Source organism: Oncorhynchus mykiss, chromosome 18 (assembly GCF_057628025.1).
Source record: "Oncorhynchus mykiss isolate SJ-2025 chromosome 18, ASM5762802v1, whole genome shotgun sequence".
NCBI classification, from domain to species: Eukaryota; Metazoa; Chordata; class Actinopteri; order Salmoniformes; family Salmonidae; genus Oncorhynchus; species Oncorhynchus mykiss.
The window spans coordinates 74,154,223-74,181,114 of record NC_143039.1 but is presented as its reverse complement, the minus strand read 5'-3'; the positions used below and the strand labels follow the sequence as shown (position 1 = coordinate 74,181,114).

The 26,892-nt window shown below is 44.6% G+C and overlaps 1 protein-coding gene across 1 annotated transcript in view; it reads right to left on the bottom strand.

Annotated features, from left to right (window-relative positions):
• Positions 1 to 16,764, bottom strand: part of LOC110496897 (gamma-aminobutyric acid type B receptor subunit 1) — a 155,821-nt gene extending 139,057 nt beyond the window's left edge. The window contains exon 1 of the mRNA XM_036953572.2: positions 15,240 to 16,764. Within this exon, the coding sequence (XP_036809467.1) occupies positions 15,240 to 15,509 (270 nt within the window). The 5' untranslated portion in view covers positions 15,510 to 16,764. The remainder of the gene's footprint in view (positions 1 to 15,239) is intronic.
• Between the last annotated feature and the right edge of the window lie 10,128 nt (positions 16,765 to 26,892).

The window sequence follows — 26,892 nt, the reverse complement described above, 5'->3', positions numbered from 1 at the left end:
GACGGGAATAAGGGAGAGGGATAGATAAGCGGAATAAGGGAGAGGGATATAGACGGGAATAAGGGAGAGGGATAGAGACGGGAATAAGGGAGAGGGATAGATAAGCGGAATAAGGGAGAGGGATAGAGGGGGAATAAGGGAGAGGGATAGATAAGCGGAATAAGGGAGAGGGATAGAAACGGGAATAAGGGAGAGGGATAGAGGGGGAATAAGGGAGAGGGATAGATAAGCGGAATAAGGGAGAGGGATAGAGGAGTAATAAGGGAGAGGGATAGAGACGGGAATAAGGGAGAGGGATAGAGGAGGGGAATAAGGGAGAGGGATGGAAAAGGGGGGAGTGGGTGAGGCAGAATGGGAATAAGGGAGAAAGAGGGAGATGGTATAAGGGAGAGGGATAGAGGAGTAATAAGGGAGACGAATAGGGAAGGGGAATAAGGGAGAGGGATAGAGGAGGGGAATAAGGGAGAGGGATAGATGGGGAATAAGGGAGAGAGATAGAGACGGGAATAAGGGAGAAGGATAGAGGAGGGGAATAAGGGAGAGGGATAAGGAAGAGGGATAGAGGAGGTGAATAAGGGAGAGGGATAAGGGAGAGGGATAGAGGAGGGGAATAAGGGAGAGAGATAGAAAAGGGGGGAGTGGGTGAGGCAGAGGGGGAATAAGGGAGAAAGAGGGAGATGGCATAAGGGAGAGGGATAGAGGAGTAATAAGGGAGAGGGATAGGGAAGGGGAATAAGGGAGAGGGATAGAGGAGGGGAATAAGGGAGAGGGATAAGGAAGAGGGATAGAGGAGGCGAATAAGGGAGAGAGATATAGGAGGGGAATAAGGGAGAGGGATAGAGGAGAAATAAGGGAGAGGGATAGAGGAGTAATAAGGGAGGGAGATAGAGACGGGAATAAGGGAGAGGGATAGAGGAGTAATAAGGGAGAGAGATAGAGACGGGAATAAGGGAGAGGGATAGAGGAGTAATAAGGGAGAGGGATGGGGAAGGGGAATAAGGGAGAGGGATAGAGGAGGGGAATAAGGGAGAGGGCTAGAGGAGGGGAATAAGGGAGAGGGATAGAGGAGTAATAAGGGAGAGGGAAAGGGAAGGGGAATAAGGGAGAGGGATAGAGGAGGGGAATAAGGGAGAGGGATAGAGGAGAGGAATAAGGGAGAGGGATAGAGGAGAGGAATAAGGGAGAGGGATAGAGACGGGAATAAGGGAGAGGGATAGAGATGGGGAATAAGGGAGAGGGATAGAGGAGAGGAATAAGGGAGAGGGATAGAGACGGGAATAAGGGAGAGGGATAGAGGGGGAATAAGGGAGAGGGATAGAGGAGAGGAATAAGGGAGAGGGATAGAGGAGAGGAATAAGGGAGAGGGATAGAGACGGGAATAAGGGAGAGGGATAGAGATGGGGAATAAGGGAGAGGGATAGAGGAGAGGAATAAGGGAGAGGGATAGAGACGGGAATAAGGGAGAGGGATAGAGGGGGAATAAGGGAGAGGGATAGAGGGGGAATAAGGGAGAGGGAAAGAGGAGGGGAATAAGGGAGAGGGATAGAGACGGGAATAAGGGAGAGGGATAGGGAAGGGGAATAAGGGGAGGGATAGGGAAGGGGAATAAGGGAGAGGGATAGAGATGGGGAATAAGGGAGAGGGATAGAGGAGAGGAATAAGGGAGAGGGATAGAGACGGGAATAAGGGAGAGGGATAGAGGGGGAATAAGGGAGAGGAATAGAGGAGGGGAATAAGGGAGAGGGACAGAGGAGAGGAATAAGGGAGAGGGATAGAGATGGGAATAAGGGAGAGGGATAGAGACGGGAATAAGGGAGAGGGATAGAGACTGGGAATAAGGGAAAGGGATAGAGGAGGGGAATAAGGGAGAGGGATAGATAAGCGGAATAAGGGAGAGGGATAGAGACGGGAATAAGGGAGAGGGATAGGGGGGGAATAAGGGAGAGGGATAGAAAAGGGGGGAGTGGGTGAGGCAGAGGGGGAATAAGGGAGAAAGAGGGAGATGGTATAAGGGAGAGGGATAGAGGAGTAATAAGGGAGAGGGATAGGGAAGGGAATAAGGGAGAGGGATAAGGAAGAGTGATAGAGGAGGGGAATAAGGGAGAGGGATAGAGGAGGGGAATAAGTGAGAGGGATAGAGGTGTAATAAGGAAGAGGGATAAGGGAGTAGTAAGGGAGGGAGATAGAGACGGGAATAAGGGAGAGGCATAGAGGAGTAATAAGGGAGAGGGATAGGGAAGGGGAATAAGGGAGAGGGATAGAGGAGGGGAATAAGGGAGAGGGATAGAGGAGGGGAATAAGGGAGAGGGATAGAGGAGTAATAAGGGAGAGGGATAGGGAAGGGGAATAAGGGAGAGGGATAGAGGAGGGGAATAAGGGAGAGGGATAGAGGAGGGGAATAAGGAAGAGGGATAGAGGAGAGGAATAAGGGAGAGGGATAGAGATGGGAATAAGTGAGAGGGATAGAGATGGGGAATAAGGGAGAGGGATAGAGGAGAGGAATAAGGGAGAGGGATAGAGACGGGAATAAGGGAGAGGGATAGAGGGGGAATAAGGGAGAGGGATAGAGACGGGAATAAGGGAGAGGGATAGAGGAGGGGAATAAGGGAGAGGGATAGATAAGCGGAATAAGGGAGAGGGATAGAGACGGGAATAAGGGAGAGGGATAGAGATGTGGAATAAGGGAGAGTGATAGAGGAGAGGAATAAGGGAGAGGGATAGAGACGGGAATAAGGGAGAGGGATAGAGGGGGAATAAGGGAGAGGGATAGAGGAGGGGAATAAGGGAGAGGGATAGAGACGGGAATAAGGGAGAGGGATAGGGAAGGGGAATAAGGGAGAGGGACAGAGGAGAGGAATAAGGGAGAGGGATAGAGATGGGAATAAGGGAGAGGGATAGAGACGGGAATAAGGGAGAGGGATAGAGACTGGGAATAAGGGAGAGGGATAGAGGAGGGGAATAAGGGAGAGGGATAGATAAGCGGAATAAGGGAGAGGGATAGAGACGGGAATAAGGGAGAGGGATAGAGGGGGAATAAGGGAGAGGGATAGAGACTGGGAATAAGGGAGAGGGATAGAGGAGGGGAATAAGGTAGAGGGATAGAGACTAGGAATAAGGGAGAGGGATAGAGATGGGAAAAAGGGAGAGGGATAGAGTGGGAATAAGGGAGAGGGATAGAGGGGGAATAAGGGAGAGGGATAGAGACGGGAATAAGGGAGAGGGATAGAGACAGGGAATAAGGGAGAGGGATAGAAGAGGGGAATAAGGGAGAGGGATGGAGGGGGAATAAGGGAGAGGGATAGAGGACGGGAATAAGGGAGAGGGATAGAGACGGGAATAAGGGAGAGGGATAGAGACAGGGAATAAGGGAGAGGGATAGAGGAGGGGAATAAGGGAGAGGGATGGAGGGGGAATAAGGGAGAGGGATGGAAAAGGGGGAGTGGGTGAGGCAGAGGGTGAATAAGGGAGAAAGAGGGAGATGGGATAAGGGAGTGGAGAGAGGAAGAAAGGGAGAGAGGGAGAAAGAGGGAGAGGGAGAGGAGAAAGGGAGGGAGAAAGAGGGTGAGGGAGTGTGGGGATAGAGAGATGAAGAGGAAGAGGTTGCAAGGGGAGAATGGGATAGAGGCAGTGGGGAGGTAGAGTGGGAAAGCAATGGGGGTAGAAGGGGAGGGAGGGAGGTGGGGGGTGGAGAGAGAGGAGAGAGAGAGAGAAGTCGGTTTAGGGAGAAATTGAGGTAGACTGATTACATACGGCACCCCGCAAAAAAACATACAAGTGCTATTTGTATGTTAAACTGTGGAGAGATTGAGCGGGTCAGGGATTCATTTCACACTAGTCTGCACACAACAACACCAATAAACAGGAAGAGCCCAGAGACAAGGTGAGGCACATCCCAAGGACACCTGATATTGGCACACTATGCCCTATGTATGTCCCCATAGGGCTGTGGGCAAAAGTAACGCACTATCTATGGCCCTGCCCAAAAGTAGTCCACTATATATAGGGAATAGGGCCCTGATCTAAAGTAGTGTACTATATAGGGAATAGGGTCCTGGTCTAAAGTAGTGCACTATATATGGAATAGGGCCCTGGTCTAAAGTAGTGCACTATATAGGGAATAGGGCTCTGGTCTAAAGTAGTGTACTATATAGGGAATAGGGTTCAATAGGGCTCTGGCCTAAAGTAGTGCTCTATATAGGGAATAGGGCTCTGGTCTAAAGTAGTGCACTATATAGGGAATAGGGCTCTGGTCTAAAGTAGTGCTCTATAATAGGGAATAGGGCTCTGGTCTAAAGTAGTGCACTATATAGGGAATAGGGCTCTGGTCTAAAGTAGTGCACTATATAGGGAATAGGGCTCTGGTCTAAAGTAGTGTACTATATAGGGAATAGGGCTCTGGTCTAAAGTAGTGCACTATATAGGGAATAGGGTCCTGGTCTAAAGTAGTGCACTATATAGAGAATAGGGTCCTGGTCTAAAGTAGTGCACTATATAGAGAATAGGGCTCTGGTCTAAAGTAGTGCACTATATAGGGAATAGGGCTCTGGTCTAAAGTAGTGCACTATATAGGGAATAGGGCTCTGGTCTAAAGTAGTGTACTATATAGGGAATAGGGTTCAATAGGGCTCTGGCCTAAAGTAGTGCTCTATATAGGGAATAGGGCTCTGGTCTAAAGTAGTGCACTATATAGGGAATAGGGTCCTGGTCTAAAGTAGTGCACTATATAGGGAATAGGGCTCTGGTCTAAAGTAGTGCACTATATAGGGAATAGGGCTCTGGCCTAAAGTAGTGCTCTATAATAGGGAATAGGGCTCTGGTCTAAAGTAGTGCACTATATAGGGAATAGGGTTCAATAGGGTTCTGGTCTAAAGTAGTGCTCTATATAGGGAATAGGGCTCTGGTCTAAAGTAGTGCACTATATAGGGAATAGGGTCCTGGTCTAAAGTAGTGCACTATATATGGAATAGGGCCCTGGTCTAAAGTAGTGCACTATATAGGGAATAGGGCTCTGGTCTAAAGTAGTGTACTATATAGGGAATAGGGTTCAATAGGGCTCTGGCCTAAAGTAGTGCTCTATATAGGGAATAGGGCTCTGGTCTAAAGTAGTGCACTATATAGGGAATAGGGCTCTGGTCTAAAGTAGTGCTCTATAATAGGGAATAGGGCTCTGGTCTAAAGTAGTGCACTATATAGGGAATAGGGTTCAATAGGGTTCTGGTCTAAAGTAGTGCACTATATAGGGAATAGGGCTCTGATCTAAAGTAGTGCACTATATAGGGAATAGGGTTCAATAGGGTTCTGGTCTAAAGTAGTGCACTATATAGGGAATAGGGCTCTGATCTAAAGTAGTGCACTATATAGGGAATAGGGCTCTGGTCTAAAGTAGTGCACTATATAGGGAATAGGGTCCTGGTCTAAAGTAGTGCACTATATAGGGAATAGGGCTCTGGTCTAAAGTAGTGCACTATATAGGGAATAGGGCTCTGGTCTAAAGTAGTGCTCTATAATAGGGAATAGGGCTCTGGTCTAAAGTAGTGCACTATATAGGGAATAGGGTTCAATAGGGTTCTGGTCTAAAGTAGTGCACTATATAGGGAATAGGGCTCTGATCTAAAGTAGTGCACTATATAGGGAATAGGGTTCAATAGGGTTCTGGTCTAAAGTAGTGCACTATATAGGGAATAGGGTTCCATAGGGCTCTGGTCTAAAGTAGTGCACTATATAGGGAATAGTGTTCTATAGGGCTCTGGTCTAAAGTAGTGCACTATATAGGGAATAGGGTTCCATAGGGCTCTGGTCTAAAGTAGTGCACTATATAGGGATAGTACAGTATGCCATTAGGCAACACTGTGGTTAAGGAAAGGGGGAAATCTGTTGCCTCGGGCCCACTGCTAACTCAATTTGTACGATCAGACAAATCAAACAAAATCAGGTTCCTCTGTGTAATCAGTTTGAAGTAATTTATCTCTATTTGCTGTCGACCAGAATATATTCCCAGTGAGACTACTGTTTGGACTGTATGGGGGAAATATCAGTCATTTGATCCAGTGCCCTATTCAATGGTGCAGTCACAGAATGCATCCCAAATGGCGCCCTATTCCCTATATAGTGCACTACTTTAGATCAGAACCCTATATAGTGCACTACTTTAGATCAGGGCCCTATTCCCTATATAGTGCACTACTTTACACCAGAGCCCTATGGAACCCTATTCCCTATATAGTGCACTACTTTAGACCAGAGCCCTATGGAACCCTATCCCCTATATAGTGCACTACTTTAGACCAGAGCCCTATGCACCCTGGTCAAAAGCAGTGCACTATACAGCATAGGCTCTCATTTAGGACGCAACTAGGTCATTTTTATGAAGTGGGAGAAGTCAATGGTCAAATCCTCTAGCGAGTATATTCATGTATTCCTTTCCATCGTAAAGCCCCTCCTCATGTCCACACTAAACCCATTCCACGTGAAAGACACGTCGGTAATGTGACATCATTGGGCCCAATTATGAGCAAGGGGAAGGGTTAAACTGACTGCTAGAATTTATCCCCAAATGACACCTTATTCCCTAAACCTACACAGTGTCCAAAGTATAGCAATTTATAAGGAATAGAGTGGTATTTGGGATACAGGCCAAGGCGAGCCTACACGTGATTGAGATGAGTTTTGTTTGGAGACGCTGGTCAACAGTAAGAACTCCAAATAAGAAATGGAAGAGCTCCACCCACCCATTCACAATCAGTTCAGACTAACCCCACCCACCCAGTCACAATCAGTTCAGACTAACCCCACCCACCCATTCACAATCAGTTCAGACTAACCCCACCCACCCATTCACAATCAGTTCAGACTAACCCCACCCACCCAGTCACAATCAGTTCAGACTAACCCCACCCACCCATTCACAATCAGTTCAGACTAACTCCACCCACCCATTCACAATCAGTTCAGACTAACCCCACCCACCCAGTCACAATCAGTTCAGACTAACCCACCCACCCATTCACAATCAGTTCAGACTAACCCCACCCACCCATTCACAATCAGTTCAGACTAACCCCACCCACCCATTCACAATCAGTTCAGACTAACCCCACCCACCCAGTCACAATCAGTTCAGACTAACCCCACCCACCCAGTCACAATCAGATCAGACTAACCCCACCCACCCAGTCACAATCAGTTCAGACTAACCCCACCCACCCATTCACAATCAGTTCAGACTAACCCCACCCACCCAGTCACAATCAGATCAGACTAACCCCACCCACCCAGTCACAATCAGTTCAGACTAACCCCACCCACCCAGTCACAATCAGATCAGACTAACGCCACCCACCCAGTCACAATCAGATCAGACTAACCCCACCCACCCAGTCACAATCAGTTCAGACTAACCCCACCCACCCAGTCACAATCAGTTCAGGCACGCCTGTTTATTCTGAGTCAGTGACATGTTTGAGGCTCATTGAGTCAGTGGCGAGTTTGACGCTCTTTGAGTCAGTAGGGAGTTTGACGCTCTTTGAGTCAGTGGTGTGCTTGGGGCTCATTGAGTCAGTGATGTGCTTGGGGCTCATTGAGTCAGTGACGTGTTTGGGGCCATTTTCAAGTCTTGACATAGATTTTGAAGCTGATTTATGTCATAACTGTAACTGGGCCACTCAGGAACATTCAATATCATCTTGGTAAGCAACTCCAGTGTAGATTTGGCCTTGTGTTTTAGGTTATTGTCCTGCTGAAAGGTGAATTTGTCTCCCAGTGTCTGTTGGACAGCAGACTGAACCAGCTTTTCCTCTAGGAATGTGCATGTGCTTAGCTCTATTTTTATCAACAAAAAAACTCTGTAGTCCATGCTGATGACAAGCATGCCCATAACATGATGCAGCCACCACCATGGTTGAAAATATGAAGAGTGGTACTCAGTGATGTGTTGTATTGGATTTGCCCCAAACATATTGCTTTGTATTCAGGACATAAAGTTAAAAAAAATTTGCCACATTTTTTGCAGTTTTACTTTCTTGCCTTGTTGCAAACAGGATGCATGTTTTGGAATATTTGTATTCTGTACAGGTTTCCTTCTTTCTCTGTCAAGTAGGTTAGTATTGTAGAGTAACTACAATGTTGTTGATCCATCATCAGTTTTTTCCTGTTTGAAATTTAATGCTCGACTCAGGGACCTTACAGGGAGGTAGTCATTCAAAAATCATGTTAAACACAGTCCATGCAACTTATTATGTGACTTGAAAAAGTTAATTCTTACTTCTGAACTTATTTAGACTTGCCATAACAAAGGTGTTTAATACTCATTAACTCAATACATTTCAGCTTTTCATGCTTTATTAATTTGTAAAATAAATTGAAAGACATAGTTCCATTTTGACAACAAAATGTAGAAAAAAGTCAAGGGGTGTGATTACTTTCTGAAGGAACTGTGTACATATACTTGCAGAGGTTTGTGAGGGTCTTAGAGGCCAAGCCAAACTCCTTCAGCCTCCCAGTGCCTGTTTCTGCCTGTTCTGCTTCCCAGAATGGTTGAAGAGGCGCTGTTGCACCTTCTTCACCACACTGTCTACGTGAAGGGACCATTTCAGGTCGTCAGTGATGTGCACGCTGAGGACCTTCAAGCTTTTGACCCTCTCCACTGCAGCCTCCTCGATGTGGATGGGGGTATGCTTTCTCTGCTGTCTCCTGTAGTCCCCGATCAGCTCTTTCATTTTGTTGATGTTGAAGGAAAGGTTATTTTCCTGGCACCATTCTGCCAGGGCTCTCAACTCCTTGTAGGCTGTCTCATCATTGTTGGTAATCAGGCCTACCACTGTTGTGTTGTCAGCAAACTTGCTGATTGAGTTGGAGATGTGCGTGGCCACACAGTCATGGGGGATTAGGGAGTACAGGAGGGGGCTGAGCACGCACCCCTGTGGGGCCCCTGTGTTGAGGATCAGCATGGCAGAGGTGTTGTTGCCTACCTTCACCACTTGGGGTCGGCCCATCAGGAAATCCAGGACCCAGTTGCACAGGAAAGGATTCATAGAGTGTAAAACATATGGAACGAAGCCATCGATGACATCACTCCATTGTTTCCTATGAGAGTGCTCAGTGGCGCAGTTGATGATCAGGAAGTGTCATTTCAGCGTTTCGACCATCTTGCTACATGGAGGAGATTTTGGAAACTTTGCATGTGCAGTTTGAGCTCCTCTAGGAAGTGACGTTGCAGGCCAGCTCAGTCCTGCCTCCTCTCATAGAGTATGTCAAGTTGACAGCCAACCGATTTACTGCAGGCTGCTATATATATATACAAGAATATTGACCACGAAGATTGCCATTTCCCCATTCACTATAATGGGGGATCCTGTTTTCTGTAGACAATGCCTCCAGTACCGAGGTCAGCCTTCAACTTTAAATTGTCAATGCAAGGGGGCAGTCGTTCTCCCCTGGTTCAGACCCAGGATCCTGAGCTTGGAAGGCACTATGGTGTTGAAGGCTGAGCTGTAGTCGATGAACAGCATTCTTACATAGTGGGAACAACATCCTCTATGCACTTCCTGATAAACCCAGTTCCCGAGTAAGTGTATACATCGATACTATGCTCAGAGGCAACCCAGAACATTCCCAATCCACATGATCAAAACAATCTTGAAGCACAGATTCCAATTGGTGAGACCAACGTTGAACAGTACTTACCACAGGTGCTTCCTGTTTAAGTTTCTGCGTATAGGTGGGGAGGAGCATAATGGAGGCGTGATCTGATTTTCCGAAAGTAGGGGGGGGGGGGGGGGGGGTGTACAAAGCAGTGACGATGACCGAAGACAATTAACTCGGGAGGTAATGCGGTTAGTATTTCATGGTGAAGTATTCCAGATCGGGAGAACAAATTGACTGTCTGTATTTTACCACAATCCCACCATGAGTTGTTAATAATCATGAAACAAACCCCTTTGCCTCTTTCACAGAGGGTTCTTTCTTCATGTCCGCACATGAGGGAGAAGGAGAAGTCCACTGGCTGAATGAATCTCCGTGATTCCGTAAAACTGAGTATTTTACAGTCCCTGATGTCTCTCTGGCAGGAGATCCTCGCCCTGAGCTTGTCTACTTTATTGTCCAGGGACTGAACCTTAGCGAGTAATATACTCTGAAGCGGTGGATGGTATGCACACTGCCTGAGTCTGACTAGGGCCCCACTTCTTCTTCTTCTCTGGCATCAGCGTTTTGGTGTAGCCCCAGGGATGAATAGAGCTGCCTCGGGTACAAACAATGAATCCAGGTCAGAGAAAGCAAATTTCTCCTCAATTTTTGGTGAGTGTCCGAAAGTTATTTTTGCTGTAGGTAATAATACAATAAACTTTCTGAGCAAATCATGTAAAAGAAATAGCACACACAAAAAATAAACACTGCAAAGTTTGGCTAGGGAGCTATAAACAGGGAGACCCGGTCTTTCGGTGCCATCCATGAACTGTGCAGCTGGGGCCCAACGCATCAAATCAAGTGAACCCAACAACACACACACATAGCCTACAGAGAGAAAAAAAACTGTCAGCACAAACTATGTAGATATTTTTGTATTTTCAACTGTTTAGTATTGAGCACCTCTGCTTGCCTGAGTGAAGGGCTGAGACAGAGCGAGACAGAGAGATGCACAGGCACTATGAAGCGTGCCAAATGCAGTCATTGACTTTCAGGATTTTTTAGAACGCTCCGAATGTTAAGAATTCTACAGACTTCCGAAAGGAATAGCAAGCAGCTGTTAAATATTTGGATGAAGTATCAGCGATATTGTAAAGACTCATCTGGACTGGAACAGCACAATTATTTTCCTTCACAGAGACACTTTCCATTATTCATATGAATAGGCTAGAGATGAACACTTTATAAATATATAATCAAGTTCATTCTCAAGTATTGACTATTTGAAAATGGCTTGACAGTGCAGAGTTCCTTTAAATATATCAGATGATTTTATAGGGGGTCGCAAGAAGTCAATCCCGTCAATAAAACAAAACCGCTTATAAACCATCACTTAAGTGTTGCTGACAGATGGGTTACAGGAGGCCTGGTGTGGAGAGAGAGAGAAAGAGAGAGCGACAGAGAGATTCACAGGTGTTTTGATGAAGGTTATGGAGGCCTGGTGTGGAGAGAGAGAGAAAGAGAGAGCGACAGAGAGATTCACAGGTGTTTTGATGAAGGTTATGGAGGCCTGGTGTGGAGAGAGAGAGAAAGAGAGAGCGACAGAGAGATTCACAGGCGTTTTGATGAAGGTTATGAAGGCCTGGTGTGGAGAGAGAGAGAAAGAGAGAGCGACAGAGAGATTCACAGGCGTTTTGATGCAGGTTATGAAGGCCTGGTGTGGAGAGAGAGAGAAAGAGAGAGCGACAGAGAGATTCACAGGCGTTTTGATGAAGGTTATGAAGGCCTGGTGTGGAGAGAGAGAGAAAGAGAGAGCGACAGAGAGATTCACAGGCGTTTTGATGAAGGCTATGGAGGCCTGGTGTGTAGAGAGAGAGAAAGAGAGAGCGACAGAGAGATTCACAGGCGTTTTGATTAAGGTTATGGAGGCCTGGTGTGGAGGTTAAACCCAATCCATCCTACACTCACGAATAAAACTCCATCCATCCTAAACTTAGAAATAAAACTCCATCCATCCTAAACGAAGAAATAAAACTCCATCCATCCTAAATTTAGAAATAAAACTCCATCCATCCTAAACTTAGACATAAAACTCCATCCATCCTAAACTTAGAAATAAAACTCCATCCATCCTAAACTTAGAAATAAAACTCCATCCATCCTAAATGTAGAAATAAAACTCCATCCATCCTAAACTTAGAAATAAAACTCCATCCATCCTAAACTTAGAAATAAAACTCCATCCATCCTAAATGTAGAAATAAAACTCCATCCATCCTAAATGTAGAAATACAACTCCATCCATCCTAAACTTAGACATAAAACTCCATCCATCCTAAACTTAGAAATAAAACTCCATCCATCCTAAACTTAGAAATAAAACTCCATCCATCCTAAACTTAGAAATAAAACTCCATCCATCCTAAACTTAGACATAAAACTCCATCCATCCTAAACTTAGAAATAAAACTCCATCCATCCTAAACTTAGACATAAAACTCCATCCATCCTAAACTTAGACATAAAACTCCATCCATCCTAAATGTAGAAATAAAACTCCATCCATCCTAAATGTAGAAATAAAACTCCATCCATCCTAAACTTAGAAATAAAACTCCATCCATCCTAAACTTAGACATAAAACTCCATCCATCCTAAACTTAGAAATAAAACTCCATCCATCCTAAACTTAGACATAAAACTCCATCCATCCTAAACTTAGAAATAAAACTCCATCCATCCTAAACTTAGACATAAAACTCCATCCATCCTAAACTTAGAAATAAAACTCCATCCATCCTAAACTTAGACATAAAACTCCATCCATCCTAAACTTAGAAATAAAACTCCATCCATCCTAAATGTAGAAATAGAACTCCATCCATCCTAAACTTAGACATAAAACTCCATCCATCCTAAACTTAGAAATAAATGCAGCCTTTTGGACTTGTTTTCTTGTAAATCCTCATTGCTAATGCTCACCATCTAAATCTGACGTTATGTCCATGAATAGGTTTTGGAGAACGTTGCCCTCCTTCTTACTATCAAATCAAATCAATGTCTGTGTAAACAAAAAGAGCCACTAATCCAGAGCGATACTCATGGGGAGTGTTCTCAATTATTCTAACCCCTCCCTACATAGTGCACTACTTTTCACCAGAGTCCTATGGGCCCTACAGTACATAGTGCACTACTTTTCACCAGAGTCCTATGGGCCCTACAGTACATAGTGCACTACTTTTCACCAGAGTCCTATGGGCCCTACAGTTCATAGTGCACTACTTTTCACCAGAGTCCTATGGGCCCTACAGTTCATAGTGCACTACTTTTCACCAGAGTCCTATGGGCCCTACAGTTCATAGTGCACTACTTTTCACCAGAGTCCTATGGGCCCTACAGTTCATAGTGCCCTCCCATTCTGGGAAGCAGAACAGGCAGAAACAGGCACTGGGAGCTGAATCCCTAAGCAGTCGCCAGATCCGTCAGAGCTCTGGTCCGCGAGAGGTCAACTTTCACCTCATCATGCAGCTGACCTGGAAGACACTTGGACGGGCTGTGTGTGGCTGTGTAAGTGCCTATGATGGATGACTTCTTACATTTGGCTAACTACGCTGAACACTCAATAGGAGCTCACCGCAACAGGCAGACTCACATCACCTCGCCATCCATCTGTTTCCCTGTTCAAGCAACGATAGTAAGCGCACAATCTTTCCCTTTTCTTGGAGAGAAATCTGTAGCTCTCTGTTTGTATGAACCGCAGTCGTCTTGGTTACTGTTGTTATGCCAACCTCTAACCACCCTCCCCCCTTCTCCCTTTCTACCCCCCCCCCCCCCAGTCTTTTGAAGTGGGGTTCCAATGCAGAGCAGTTCCAACCAATCAGAGCAATGTTCTTAGCAACACCAGCCAGTCACAGTGCATTTAACTATTTCCAGACTGTGAGTGTGGTGTGTTGGCATCTCTCTCCCATGATGTGGAGGAGGGACGCAGGTGGGAAGAAGAGGCAGAATGGTAGAGAGAGAGAGAGAGAGAGAGAGAGAGAGTCCAATACTCCTAAACATATTATGCACTCTGTCTGAATATTCTGTTTATTGTTGTCAGCACTAGCAATTTCACCAGTAATTGTACTTGAATAAAGGGGTTTCTGATTCTATTGAATAGAATAACAGAGGCTACATAATGATGACCAATGCTCATAAGCTACATTTTCTACTGAGTGGTTTTAGCCCGTCTTAAAGAACATGAATCAAAGATACAGTCTATTGGCGCTCATTAAAAAAATAATGACTGAGGAAATTAGAGAAATTCACAGAGGACAGTTTATTATCCTAATTATGGGATTGCACGCATGACAGATTGCACGCATGACAGCTTGCACGCATGACAGCTTGCACACATGACAGACTTGGTATTCATATTACACAAAATATAGGCAAGACAAAGTTGTGATAAAAGCAAGTCATTATGACACAATGCTGTTCTACAACACGAATAACGTTCCAGTCTGAATTATTAACACAACCGTACAAACCACGTAAATCAGACACTTTGGATGTTTACACAGAAATCATGCAGTCAATGCATCAACCTTACATTCCTATTACAAGTTGTTATACCTATAGGAACTTAAAGTGCACTTTGCCAATAGCTTAGCCTAGGCTACTCACCATGCTATTTAGTGTATCAGGCTAGGCTACTCACCATGCTACTTAGCCTAGCCTGCTAGGTTACTCATCATGCTATTTAGTGCATCAGGCTAGGCTAGGCTACTCACCATGCTATTTAGTGTATCAGGCTAGGCTAGGCTACTCACCATGCTATTTAGTGTATCAGGCTAAGCTACTCATCATGCTATTAAGTGTATCAGGCTAGGCTATTCACCATGCTACTTAGCCTAGCCTGCTAGGTTACTCATCGTGCTATTTAGTGCATCAGGCTAGGCTAGGCTACTCATCATGCTATTTAGTGTGTCAGGCTAGGCTAGGCTACTCACCATGCTATTTAGTGTATCAGGCTAGGCTACTCATCACGCTATTTAGTGTATCAGGCTATGCTACTCACCATGCTATTTAGTGTATCAGGCTAGGCTACTCATCACGCTATTTAGTGTATCAGGCTAGGCTACTCACCATGCTATTTAGTGTATCAGGCTAGGCTACTCACCATGCTATTTAGTGTATCAGGATAGGCTAGGCTACTCATCATGCTATTTAGTGTATCAGGCTAGGCTACTCACCATGCTATTTAGTGTATCAGGCTATGCTACTCACCATGCTATTTAGTGTATCAGGCTAGGCTACTCATCACGCTATTTAGTGTATCAGGCTAGGCTTCTCACCATGCTATTTAGTGTATCAGGCTAGGCTACTCACCATGCTATTTAGTGTATCAGGATAGGCTAGGCTACTCATCATGCTATTTAGTGTATCAGGCTAGGCTACTCACCATGCTATTTAGTGTATCAGGCTAGGCTACTCACCATGCTATTTAGTGTATCAGGCTAGGCTAGGCTACTCACCATGCTATTTAGTGTATCAGGCTAGGCTACTCACCAGGCTATTTAGTGTATCGGGCTAGGCTACTCACCAAGATATTTAGTGTATCAGGCTAGGCTACTCACCATGCTATCGTAGTGGATCAGTTCCAGCTCGTACTCCGGCAGTATATCCGTTCTCTTGTTCACCAAGTCGAGGGCCATCTGAGCGGAAGGGAGGCATGCTTGGCCCCCGGGCCAGCCTCCGCTCATCGGGAAGAGGGCACCGATGTAGAGCTTCTTCTTGCCTAGAGCCGGGCAGGACCAAGAGAGGAGTAAAGTCAGCGAGGCAAAGATCAGTGTCTGGCCGATGATGGAGCGTCGAACCTCGGGTAGACTTTGACAGGACACCGCCATGTTGGAAGTTTTAGAGTCTCAGAAACTTGGTTTGAAAGATGTATGCTGCTTATGTATGAGAATTGTCTTGGTGACTAATTCTCCTCTGATATTGTTCTGCTGTAGCTGTGTCAATAACTCTTGAAAGTTGCGTGTTTTGTCAAGACAAAATAAACTATTTATATCCCTCATTAAATAGCCAACCTATCTCAACACTAGTTCTGCTGAAGGGTAACTTTGGTTTTGGTCTGTAAATAAATGGAACTGTTAAGTCTAAGCAACCTACACAAAATGCTGTTTTTCTGCCTCTAAATGATTCTTCTTCTGTCTACACTCAACACGTGTTGGTCTCGGGACAATATTATGAGACAAATCATAATATTAACGAGACAAATCCATAGTCACCTAGACTATAAATAGAGTCGGTTGGATATAATTTGCAGGTAGACGGGTATCCTCTTGCAGTTACACATTTAGCGCAATCAATAGCTGACCGGGTGAAAGTTATGTAAAAATTAACAGAAACACATGTCAATTAACAGCACACGTAGGTCAGACGTCTCTTAATTCCACTTGCTCTTTCGATATCAATAACAGGTAAGAAAACGTTGCATAAGATAATGATTGTTTAGTTTGTCCTCGGCTCCGACCATACTTTGGTTCAGTCCAGGGTACTGAAATAAAACGAGTGACTTAGCGCTGTCCAGGGTACTGAAATAAAACGAGTGACTTAGCGCTGTTGCAAATATTCCAATAACATAAAGTCTCTGGGGAAAAAATGTATAGATGGTGAAATCATTTAGAGAGAAATAGCAATAAATCCGATGGAAACCTATACTGTTCAACAGTGGTCCTTTTAAATATTCGTCTGTCCTTGCCCTATCCAATTCCTACATACTCACTGCTCTCCCCGAAAGATATTGCGCTATGATATAATTAATGCGCACGTTAGGTAGTGTACACGTAGTGTAGGATTGACCGCGGCAAAACATAAACATGTCACATTCGTCTATTCCTACCAGCTCCTCTCTCCCTCTCCTGTCTATTAACGATGTACGTGACGCTGGATCTGCATGCCGGAATTGTAAACGACAGGTAAGCAGATGACGAGAGTCGAACCCGGCTACCCTTCAGCAGTTAAAACAACAACACAAACAGTCGTGGTAGCAAGCAGCAGGGTAAATGTTAAAGCAAACAGGTTCCCGAGCATAATTTATTTTTCGTTGACTGCAGCAGAGAGTGTGGGATAATACAGTGTTCCAGGTTTACAGAGCACAGAGAGAGGGAGGGGAAGAGAGAGAGAGAGAGAGGGGAAGAGAGAGAGAGAGAGAGAGCGAGAGGAGCTGGAGGGAGGGAGGGAGGGAGGGAGGGAGGGAGGGAGGGAGGGAGGGAGGGAGGGAGGGAGGGAGGGAGGGAGGGAGGGAGGGAGGGAAGGGGTTGTTCTGCTCGATCCCTCTCCATTTCATAAACCACTTTGAATTTGCAATCCCTTAACTGAGCCTTTCATTTATCTCTACTTTCTCCCCCTTTCTTCCCTCAGCCAACTACACACTACACTCCGTCTTTCTTCCTGTTCGCGCTCTCATTCAGACCTCTCCACTACTGTGCTGCCTATCTACGCTCTTCTAGCTAGATGCAAATATTTTAATTACAAATGTCAAGTCATTATCAAAGTAGACCATGGATTCTCTCATTCCTCTGCACTTCACCATTTATTATCACTCTCCTCTCTCTCTCGCTCCCTCTCCCTCTCTCCTTCAGATCTAGCCTTCTTGTCCTCTGTCATATTCATATACTGTAGCTCTCATTTTCCCTTCCATCTTCCAGTCACACCAATACCAATCTCAGTGTGTTGAGTGTGTGTAATAATGTATTAACACATTCATGTTTCTTGTTCCTTTGTTCCTCTCTCTTACTTTCTTCATCGCTCTCTCTCCATTTGTCTAGAAGCCAGCCAAGATGCTTTACAGCACTTTCCTTCAATCTTCCTTTGCAGCATGATACCATATCTCTTTTTACCATATCTCTTTCTACCATATCTCTTTCTACCATATCTCTTTCTACCATATCACTTTCTACCATATCTATTTCTACCATATCTTTTTCTACCATATCACTTTCTACCATATCTCTTTCTACCATATCTCTTTCTACCATATCACTTTCTACCATATCTATTTCTACCATATCTTTTTCTACCATATCACTTTCTACCATATCACTTTCTATCATATCACTTTCTACCATATCACTTTCTACCATATCTCTTTCTGCCATATCTCTTTCTACCATATCACTTTCTACCATATCTATTTCTACCATATCACTTTCTACCATATCACTTTCTACCATATCTCTTTCTACCATATCACTTTCTACCATATCACTTTCTACCATATCTCTTTCTACCATATCTCTTTCTACCATATCACTTTCTACCATATCTCTTTCTACCATATCTCTTTCTACCATATCTCTTTCTACCATATCTATTTCTACCATATCTCTTTCTACCATATCTATTTCTACCATATCTCTTTCTACCATATCTCTTTCTACCATATCTATTTCTACCATATCTATTTCTACCATATCTCTTTTTTCTGCTTGATCTCTATCTCTCTGTCTGCTTGATCTGGATTTCTCTGTCTGCTTGATCTCTATCTCTCTGTCTGCTTGATCTCTATCTCTGCCTGCTTGATCTCTAACTCTGTCTGCATGATCTCTATCTCTCTGTCTGCTTGATCTCTATATTTCTGTATGCTTGATCTCTATATTTCTGTCTGCTTGATCTCTATATTTCTGACTGCTTGTTCTCTATATTTCTGTCTGCTTGATCTCTATCTCTCTGTCTGCTTGATCTCTATCAATTCAATTCAATTCAATGGCTTTATTGGCATGGGAAACGTGTTAACATTGCCAAAGCAAGTGAGGTGGATAATATATAGTGAATATATACTATCTCTCTGTCTGCTTGATCTCTATCTCTGCCTGCTTGATCTCTTTATCAATTCAATTCAATTCAAGGGCTTTATTGGCATGGGAAACATGTGTTAACATTGCCAAAGCAAGTGAGGTAGACAACATACAAAGTGAAAATATAAAGTGAAAAACAACAAAAATGAACAGTAAACATTACACATACAGAGGTTTCAAAACAGTAAAGACATTACAAATGTCATATTATATATATATATATACAGTGTTTTAACAATGTACAAATGGTTAAAGGACACAAGATAAAATAAATAAGCATAAATATGGGTTGTATTTACAATGGTGTGTGTTCTTCACTGGTTGCCCTTTTCTCGTGGCAACAGGTCACAAATCTTGCTGCTGTGATGGCACACTGTGGAATTTCACCCAGTAGATATGGGAGTTTTTCAAATTTGGATTTGTTTTCGAATTCTTTGTGGATCTGTGTAATCTGAGGGAAATATGTCTCTCTAATATGGTCATACATTGGGCAGGAGGTTAGGAAGTGCAGCTCAGTTTCCACCTCATTTTGTGGGCAGTGAGCACATAGCCTGTCTTCTCTTGAGAGCCATGTCTGCCTACGGCGGCCTTTCTCAATAGCAAGGCTATGCTCACTGAGTCTGTACATAGTCAAAGCTTTCCTTAATTTTGGGTCAGTCACAGTGGTCAGGTATTCTGCCGCTGTGTACTCTCTGTTTAGGGCCAAATAGCATTCTAGTTTGCTCTGTTTTTTTGTTAATTCTTTCCAATGTGTCAAGTAATTATCTTTTTGTTTTCTCATGATTTGGTTGGGTCTAATTGTGCTGTTGTCCTGGGGCTCTGTAGGGTGTGTTTGTGTTTGTGAACAGAGCCCCAGGACCAGCTTGCTTAGGGGACTCTTCTCCAGGTTCATCTCTCTGTAGGTGATGGCTTTGTTATGGAAGGTTTGTGAATCACTTCCTTTTAGGTGGTTGTAGAATTTAACGGCTCTTTTCTGGATTTTGATAATTAGTGGGTATCAGCCTAATTCTGCTCTGCATGCATTATTTGGTGTTCTACGTTGTACACGGAGGATATTTTTGCAGAATTCTGCGTGCAGAGTCTCAATTTGGTGTTTGTCCCATTTTGTGAAGTCTTGGTTGGTGAGCGGACCCCAGACCTCACAACCATAAAGGGCAATGGGCTCTATGACTGATTCAAGTATTTTTAGCCAAATCCTAATTGGTATGTTGAAATTTAGTTTCTTTTGATGGCATAGAATGCCCTTCTTGCCTTGTCTCTCAGATCGTTCACAGCTTTGTGGAAGTTACCTGTGGCGCTGATGTTTATCTCTGTCTGCATGATCTCCATCTCTCTATCTGCATGATCTCTATATCTCTGTCTGCTTGATCTCTATCTCTCTATCTGCATGATCTCTATCCCTCTGTCTGCTTGATCTCTATCTCTCTGTCTGTGTCCCTCGATATGTTTTCCCATCTCTCCATCTTTCCATTTCTGCCGGATGCTTCATACTTCATGCTTGTTAGAAAGCTGTGTGTCTTGCCCTCCTACTCCCCATAGTCATTCCTTCTCCTCTTCTCTTAATAACCTTCTCCTTCTCTTCATAACCCCCTCCTCTTCTCTTAATGTTACGACTTCCGCCGAAGTTGGTCCCTCTCCTTGTTCGAGCGGTGTTTGGCGGTCGACGTCACCGACCTTCGAGCCATCGCCGATCCACTTTTCATTTTCCATTGGTTTTGTCTTGTATCACACCTGGTTCCAATTCCATCAATTCCATGTTGCGTATTTAACCCTCTGTTCCCCCCCATGTTCTTGTGGGTAATTGTTTCTTGTAGTGTTTATGCAACGGTATGCTGGTATTACCAGGTTTTGTTTGACCCATTTATGTTATTAACCTTAAGAACAGCAGAGCCACGTGTACATGTTCAAATCAGACCAGAATGTAAATGAATACTAATTGTACTGTCAAAGAAAACAAGCATACACATGATAGTGTTCTGGGGAGTTTTGAGCGCTGTACACCTTAGTGCCCAATACATTTAACTGACGTTTTGCTGCAAAGCTGATTAGCAATTCTGGAGACCATTTTTGTAAGAGGAGCAATTTAGATTAAGTACCTCAGCTGAAAGAGAATAGCTGCAGTAGCACATGGTGGTGATTCCATCATCTCTCTCTCTCCCTTCCATTCTCTCTCCCTTCCATCCTCTCTCTCTCTCTCTCTCTCTCTCTCTCTCTCTCTCTCTCTCTCTCTCTCTCTCTCTCTCTCTCTCTCTCTCTCTCTCTCTCTCTCTCTCTCTCTCTCTCTCTCTCTCTCTCTCTCTCTCTCTCTCTCTCTCTCTCTCTCTCTCTCTCTCTCTCTCTCTCTCTCTCTCTCTCTCTCTCTCTCTCTCTCCTCCCTTCTGTCCTTCCTCCCTCTCCCTTCCCTTCCCTCCATCTATCTACCCTTCCCTCTTCTCTCTCTCTACGAGTTCATATTTCATAAATGTGCCTTATCATGTAAGGTCAGAGTCAGTGTTGTTACAGTACATTACACATGACATATCCCCTCTCCCTCTGTATCTCTATCCACTGCTGTGGTTGCCAAGGGAGGCTAGGGGAAGTTCTGCCAAAGATCGTCTAGTACAGACCGTTCTAAGAAAGAATCTAAGAACCATCTAAGTTCTACAGCATTGAGGTACGTATGTCATCTCCATGGATACCCCACAGGGTTGGTAAAAAGCAGCATACTATACGTATAGGGCAGGGCTGCACAACCCTGTTTCTGGAGAGCTACCGTCCTGCAGGTTTTCACTCCAACCCTAATCTATCGATCAATCAAATGTATTTATAAACTTTGATTTGTCACAAAGTGCTGTACAGAAACCCAGCCTAAAACCCCCAAACAGCAAGCAATGCAGATGTTGAAGCACAGTGGCTAGGTAAAACTGAATTGTAATAAGTAGCTGGTTGATAAACTGAATCAGGTTAGTTACAACTGGGGTTGGAGTTAAAAGGAGGACAGCTGTAATGTACATTATGTGCCACCGGGGCGGAGTTAAAACCTACAGGAGGACAGCTGTAATGTACATTATGTGCCACCGGGGCGGAGTTAAAACCTACAGGAGGACAGCTGTAATGTACATTATGTGCCACCGGGGCGGAGCTCTTGTCATTGCCTCAGCCAGCCAGTGGTGAACAGTGCTATGAACAGCATTGTGGGAAATAAAAGGCCTTGGTTACAGTAGCTGAGCAACAGGCCTGTTGGTCGCCCGGCAGGTTGGTGTACTCTCCTGCTGGCTCATTAGTCTTGGCTATAGCATCTGTGATAATTAATTCATGTCTCCACTCAATAGATTCGGTGATTTGAATGAGGTTAATTCGATATGATTAGAATGAGAACTAGATTGGCTCTCATTGTTTGTATTGCGAGGAGCACAGAGGAGCCGTCTCACTCCTCCACAGCCTTGTCTGTCAAAACTGAATCCCGTCAGGCTTGATTGCCTGTCGCAGCATTGGTATGCGCCATGACATCCACCAGCCCACACTCTCTGGAGAGGTTGGGATGTCAACGTTGGGGCCTGACAGGAGAAATATGAAGTTCAAGCAGTATCGAGAAGACTTTTCTCAACTGACAGCCTAGCTGTGTTCCAAATGGCACCCTATTCCCTATATTGTGCACAACTTTTTTACCAGAGCCCTATGGCCAATGGCACCCTATATAGTGCACTACTTTTGACCAGGGCCCTATGGCAATGGCACCCTATTCCCTATATAGTGCACTACTTTTGACAGGACTATAAAGGGAATAGAGTGCCATTTGGGATGAATCCTGAGTCACTACCGTAGAGCATGGTAGACCTACTGTATACACAGTGGTCAGTTACTATAGAAAAACAACATGGATCTCTGTGGAGAAACCAACCATCACATGGTCAGTTACTATAGAAACACAACAAGGATCTCTGTGAAGAAACCAACCATCACATGGTCAGTTACTATAGAAACACAACATGGATCTCTGTGAAGAAACCAATGATCCCATGGTCAGTTACTATAGAAACACAACATGGATCTCTGTGAAGAAACCAACCATCACATGGTCAGTTACTATAGAAACACAACATGGATCTCTGTGAAGAAACCAATGATCACATGGTCAGTTACTATAGAAACACAACATGGATCTCTGTGAAGAAACCAACGATCACATGGTCAGTTACTATAGAAACACAACATGGATCTCTGTGAAGAAACCAACCATCACATGGTCAGTTACTATAGAAACACAACATGGATCTCTGTGAAGAAACCAACGATCACATGGTCAGTTACTATAGAAACACAACATGGATCTCTGTGAAGTAACCAACCATCACATGGTCAGTTACTATAGAAACACAACATGGATCTCTGTGAAGAAACCAACCATCACATGGTCAGTTACTATAGAAACACAACATTATTATCTGTGAAGAAACCAACCATCACATGGTCAGTTACTATAGAAACACAACATGGATCTCTGTGAAGAAACCAACGATCACATGGTCAGTTACTATAGAAACACAACATGGATCTCTGTGAAGAAACCAACCATCACATGGTCAGTTACTATAGAAACACAACATGGATCTCTGTGAAGAAACCAACGATCACATGGTCAGTTACTATAGAAACACAACATGGATCTCTGTGAAGAAACCAACCATCACATGGTCAGTTACTATAGAAACACAACATGGATCTCTGTGAAGAAACCAACCATCACATGGTCAGTTAGTATAGAAACACAACATTATTATCTGTGAAGAAACCAACCATCACATGGTCAGTTACTATAGAAACACAACATGGATCTCTGTGAAGAAACCAACGATCACATGGTCAGTTACTATAGAAACACAACATGGATCTCTGTGAAGAAACCAACCATCACATGGTCAGTTACTATAGAAACACAACATGGATCTCTGTGAAGAAACCAACGATCACATGGTCAGTTACTATAGAAACACAACATGGATCTCTGTGAAGAAACCAACCATCACATGGTCAGTTACTATAGAAACACAACATGGATCTCTGTGAAGAAACCAACGATCACATGGTCAGTTACTATAGAAACAGAACATGGATCTCTGTGAAGAAACCAACGATCACATGGTCAGTTACTATAGAAACACAACATGGATCTCTGTGAAGAAACCAACCATCACATGGTCAGTTACTATAGAAACACAAAATGGATCTCTGTGAAGAAACCAACGATCACATGGTCAGTTACTATAGAAACACAACATGGATCTCTGTGAAGAAACCAACCATCACATGGTCAGTTACTATAGAAACACAACATGGATCTCTGTGAAGAAACCAACGATCACAGTGGTCAGTTACTATAGAAACACAACATGGATCTCTGTGAAGAAACCAACCATCACATGGTCAGTTACTATAGAAACACAACATGGATCTCTGTGAAGAAACCAACGATCACATGGTCAGTTACTATAGAAACACAACATGATTATCTCTGAAGAAACCAACGATCACATGGTCAGTTACTATAGAAACACAACATGGATCTCTGTGAAGAAACCAACCATCACATGGTCAGTTACTATAGAAACACAACATGATTATCTGTGGAGAAACCAACGATCACATGGTCAGTTACTATAGAAACACAACATGGATCTCTGTGAAGAAACCAACGATCACCTGGTCAGTTACTATAGAAACACAACATGGATCTCTGTGAAGAAACCAACGATCACCTGGTCAGTTACTATAGAAACACAACATGGATCTCTGTGAAGAAACCAACGATCACATGGTCAGTTACTATAGAAACACAACATGGATCTCTGTGAAGAAACCAACGATCACATGGTCAGTTACTATAGAAACACAACATGGATCTCTGTGAAGAAACCAACGATCACATGGTCAGTTACTATAGAAACACATCATGGATCTCTGTGAAGAAACCAACCATCACATGTTCAGTTACTATAGAAACACAACATGGATCTCTGTGAAGAAACCAACCATCACATGGTCAGTTACTATAGAAACAGAACATGGATCTATGTGAAGAAACCAACCATCACATGGTCAGTTACTATAGAAACACAACATGATTATCTGTGAAGAAACCAACGATCACATGGTCAGTTACTATAGAAACACAACATGGATCTCTGTGAAGAAACCAACCATCACATGGTCAGTTACTATAGAAACACAACATGGATCTCTGTGAAGAAACCAACCATCACCTGGTCAGTTACTATAGAAACACAACACGGATCTCTGTGAAGAAACCAATGATCACATGGTCAGTTACTATAGAAACACAACATGGATCTCTGTGAAGAAACCAATGATCACATGGTGAGTTACTATAGAAACACAACATGGATCTCTGTGAAGAAACCAACCATCACATGGTCAGTTACTATAGAAACACAACATGGATCTCTGTGAAGAAACCAACCATCACATGGTCCGTTACTATAGAAACAGAACATGGATCTCTGTGAAGAAACCAACCATCACATGGTCAGTTACTATAGAAACACAACATGGATCTCTGTGAAGAAACCAATGATCACATGGTCAGTTACTATAGAAACACAACATGGATCTCTGTGAAGAAACCAACGATCACATGGTCAGTTACTATAGAAACACAACATGGATCTCTGTGAAGAAACCAACCATCACATGGTCAGTTACTATAGAAACACAACATGGATCTCTGTGAAGAAACCAACCATCACATGGTCAGTTAGTATAGAAACACAACATTATTATCTGTGAAGAAACCAACCATCACATGGTCAGTTACTATAGAAACACAACATGGATCTCTGTGAAGAAACCAACGATCACATGGTCAGTTACTATAGAAACACAACATGGATCTCTGTGAAGAAACCAACGATCACATGGTCAGTTACTATAGAAACACAACGTGATTATCTGTGGAGAAACCAACGATCACATCAGCACTTTGTGTTTGGAGGCGGGACAGGAAGGAACTGAGTCTGTGTCCCAACTGATGCCCTAAATAATGCATATCTTCTGAGCAGAGCCCTATGGGTAGTCTATGTGCCCCATTTGGGACCTTTGAACCTTTCCCTGATAATGGGGATTGAGGGGACAGACACACAGAGGAAGACCAAACACGTTCCGAGCCAAATTCCCATCCACACACACACACACACACACACACACACACACACACACACACACACACACACACACACACTCTACACTGGAGTACAATACAATACTGTTGAATCTCTCTCCCTCCCGTTCCCTCTCTCTCCCTCCTCTCTTTCCTTCCCTCTCCCTCTCCCTCTCTCTCCCTCCTCTCTTTCCTTCCCTCTCCCTCTCCCTCTCTCTCCCTCCTCTCTTTCCCTCCCTCTCCCTCCTCTCTTTCCTTCCCTCTCCCTCTCCCTCCCTCTCTATCACTCTCTCTCGCTCCCTCTCCCTCTCTCCCCTCTCTCCCCTTCTCTCCCTCTCCCTCCCTCTCTATCCTTCTCTCTCGCTCCCTCTCCCTCTCTCCCCTCTCTCCCCTTCTCTCCCTCTCCCTCTCCCTCCCTCTCCCTTCCTCCCCCTCTCTCTCCCTCTCCCTCTCTCTCCCTGTCTCTCTCTCCCTCTCTCTCGCTCTCTCTCTCCATTTCTCTCTCATATCTCTATCTCCCTCTCTCGCTCTCCCTCTCCCTCCCTCTCTCCCTCTCTCTCTCTCCCTCCCTCTCTCTTCCTCCCTCCCTCTCCCTCTCTCTCCCTCCTCTCTTTCCTTCCCTCTCCCTCCCTCTCCCTCCCTCTCTATCCCTCTCTCTCGCTCCCTCTCCCTCTCTCCCTCACTCCCCTCTCTCCCTCTCCCTCCCTCTCTATCCCTCCCTCTCCCTTCCTCCCCCTCTCTCTCCCTCTCCCTCTCTCTCCCTGTCTCTCTCTCCCTCTCTCTCGCTCTCTCTCTCCATTTCTCTCTCATATCTCTATCTCCCTCTCTCGCTCTCCCTCTCCCTCCCTCTCTCCCTCTCTCTCTCTCCCTCCCTCTCTCTTCCTCCCTCCCTCTCCCTCTCTCTCCCTCCTCTCTTTCCTTCCCTCTCCCTCTCCCTCCCTCTCCCTTCCTCCCCCTCTCTCTCCCTCTCCCTCTCTCTCCCTGTCTCTCTCTCCCTCTCTCTCGCTCTCTCTCTCCATTTCTCTCTCATATCTCTATCTCCCTCTCTCGCTCTCCCTCTCCCTCCCTCTCTCCCTCTCTCTCTCTCCCTCCCTCTCTCTTCCTCCCTCCCTCTCCCTCTCTCTCCCTCCTCTCTTTCCTTCCCTCTCCCTCCCTCTCCCTCCCTCTCTATCCCTCTCTCTCGCTCCCTCTCCCTCTCTCCCTCACTCCCCTCTCTCCCTCCCTCTCTATCCCTCCCTCTCCCTCCCTCTCCCTTCCTCCCCCTCTCTCTCCCTC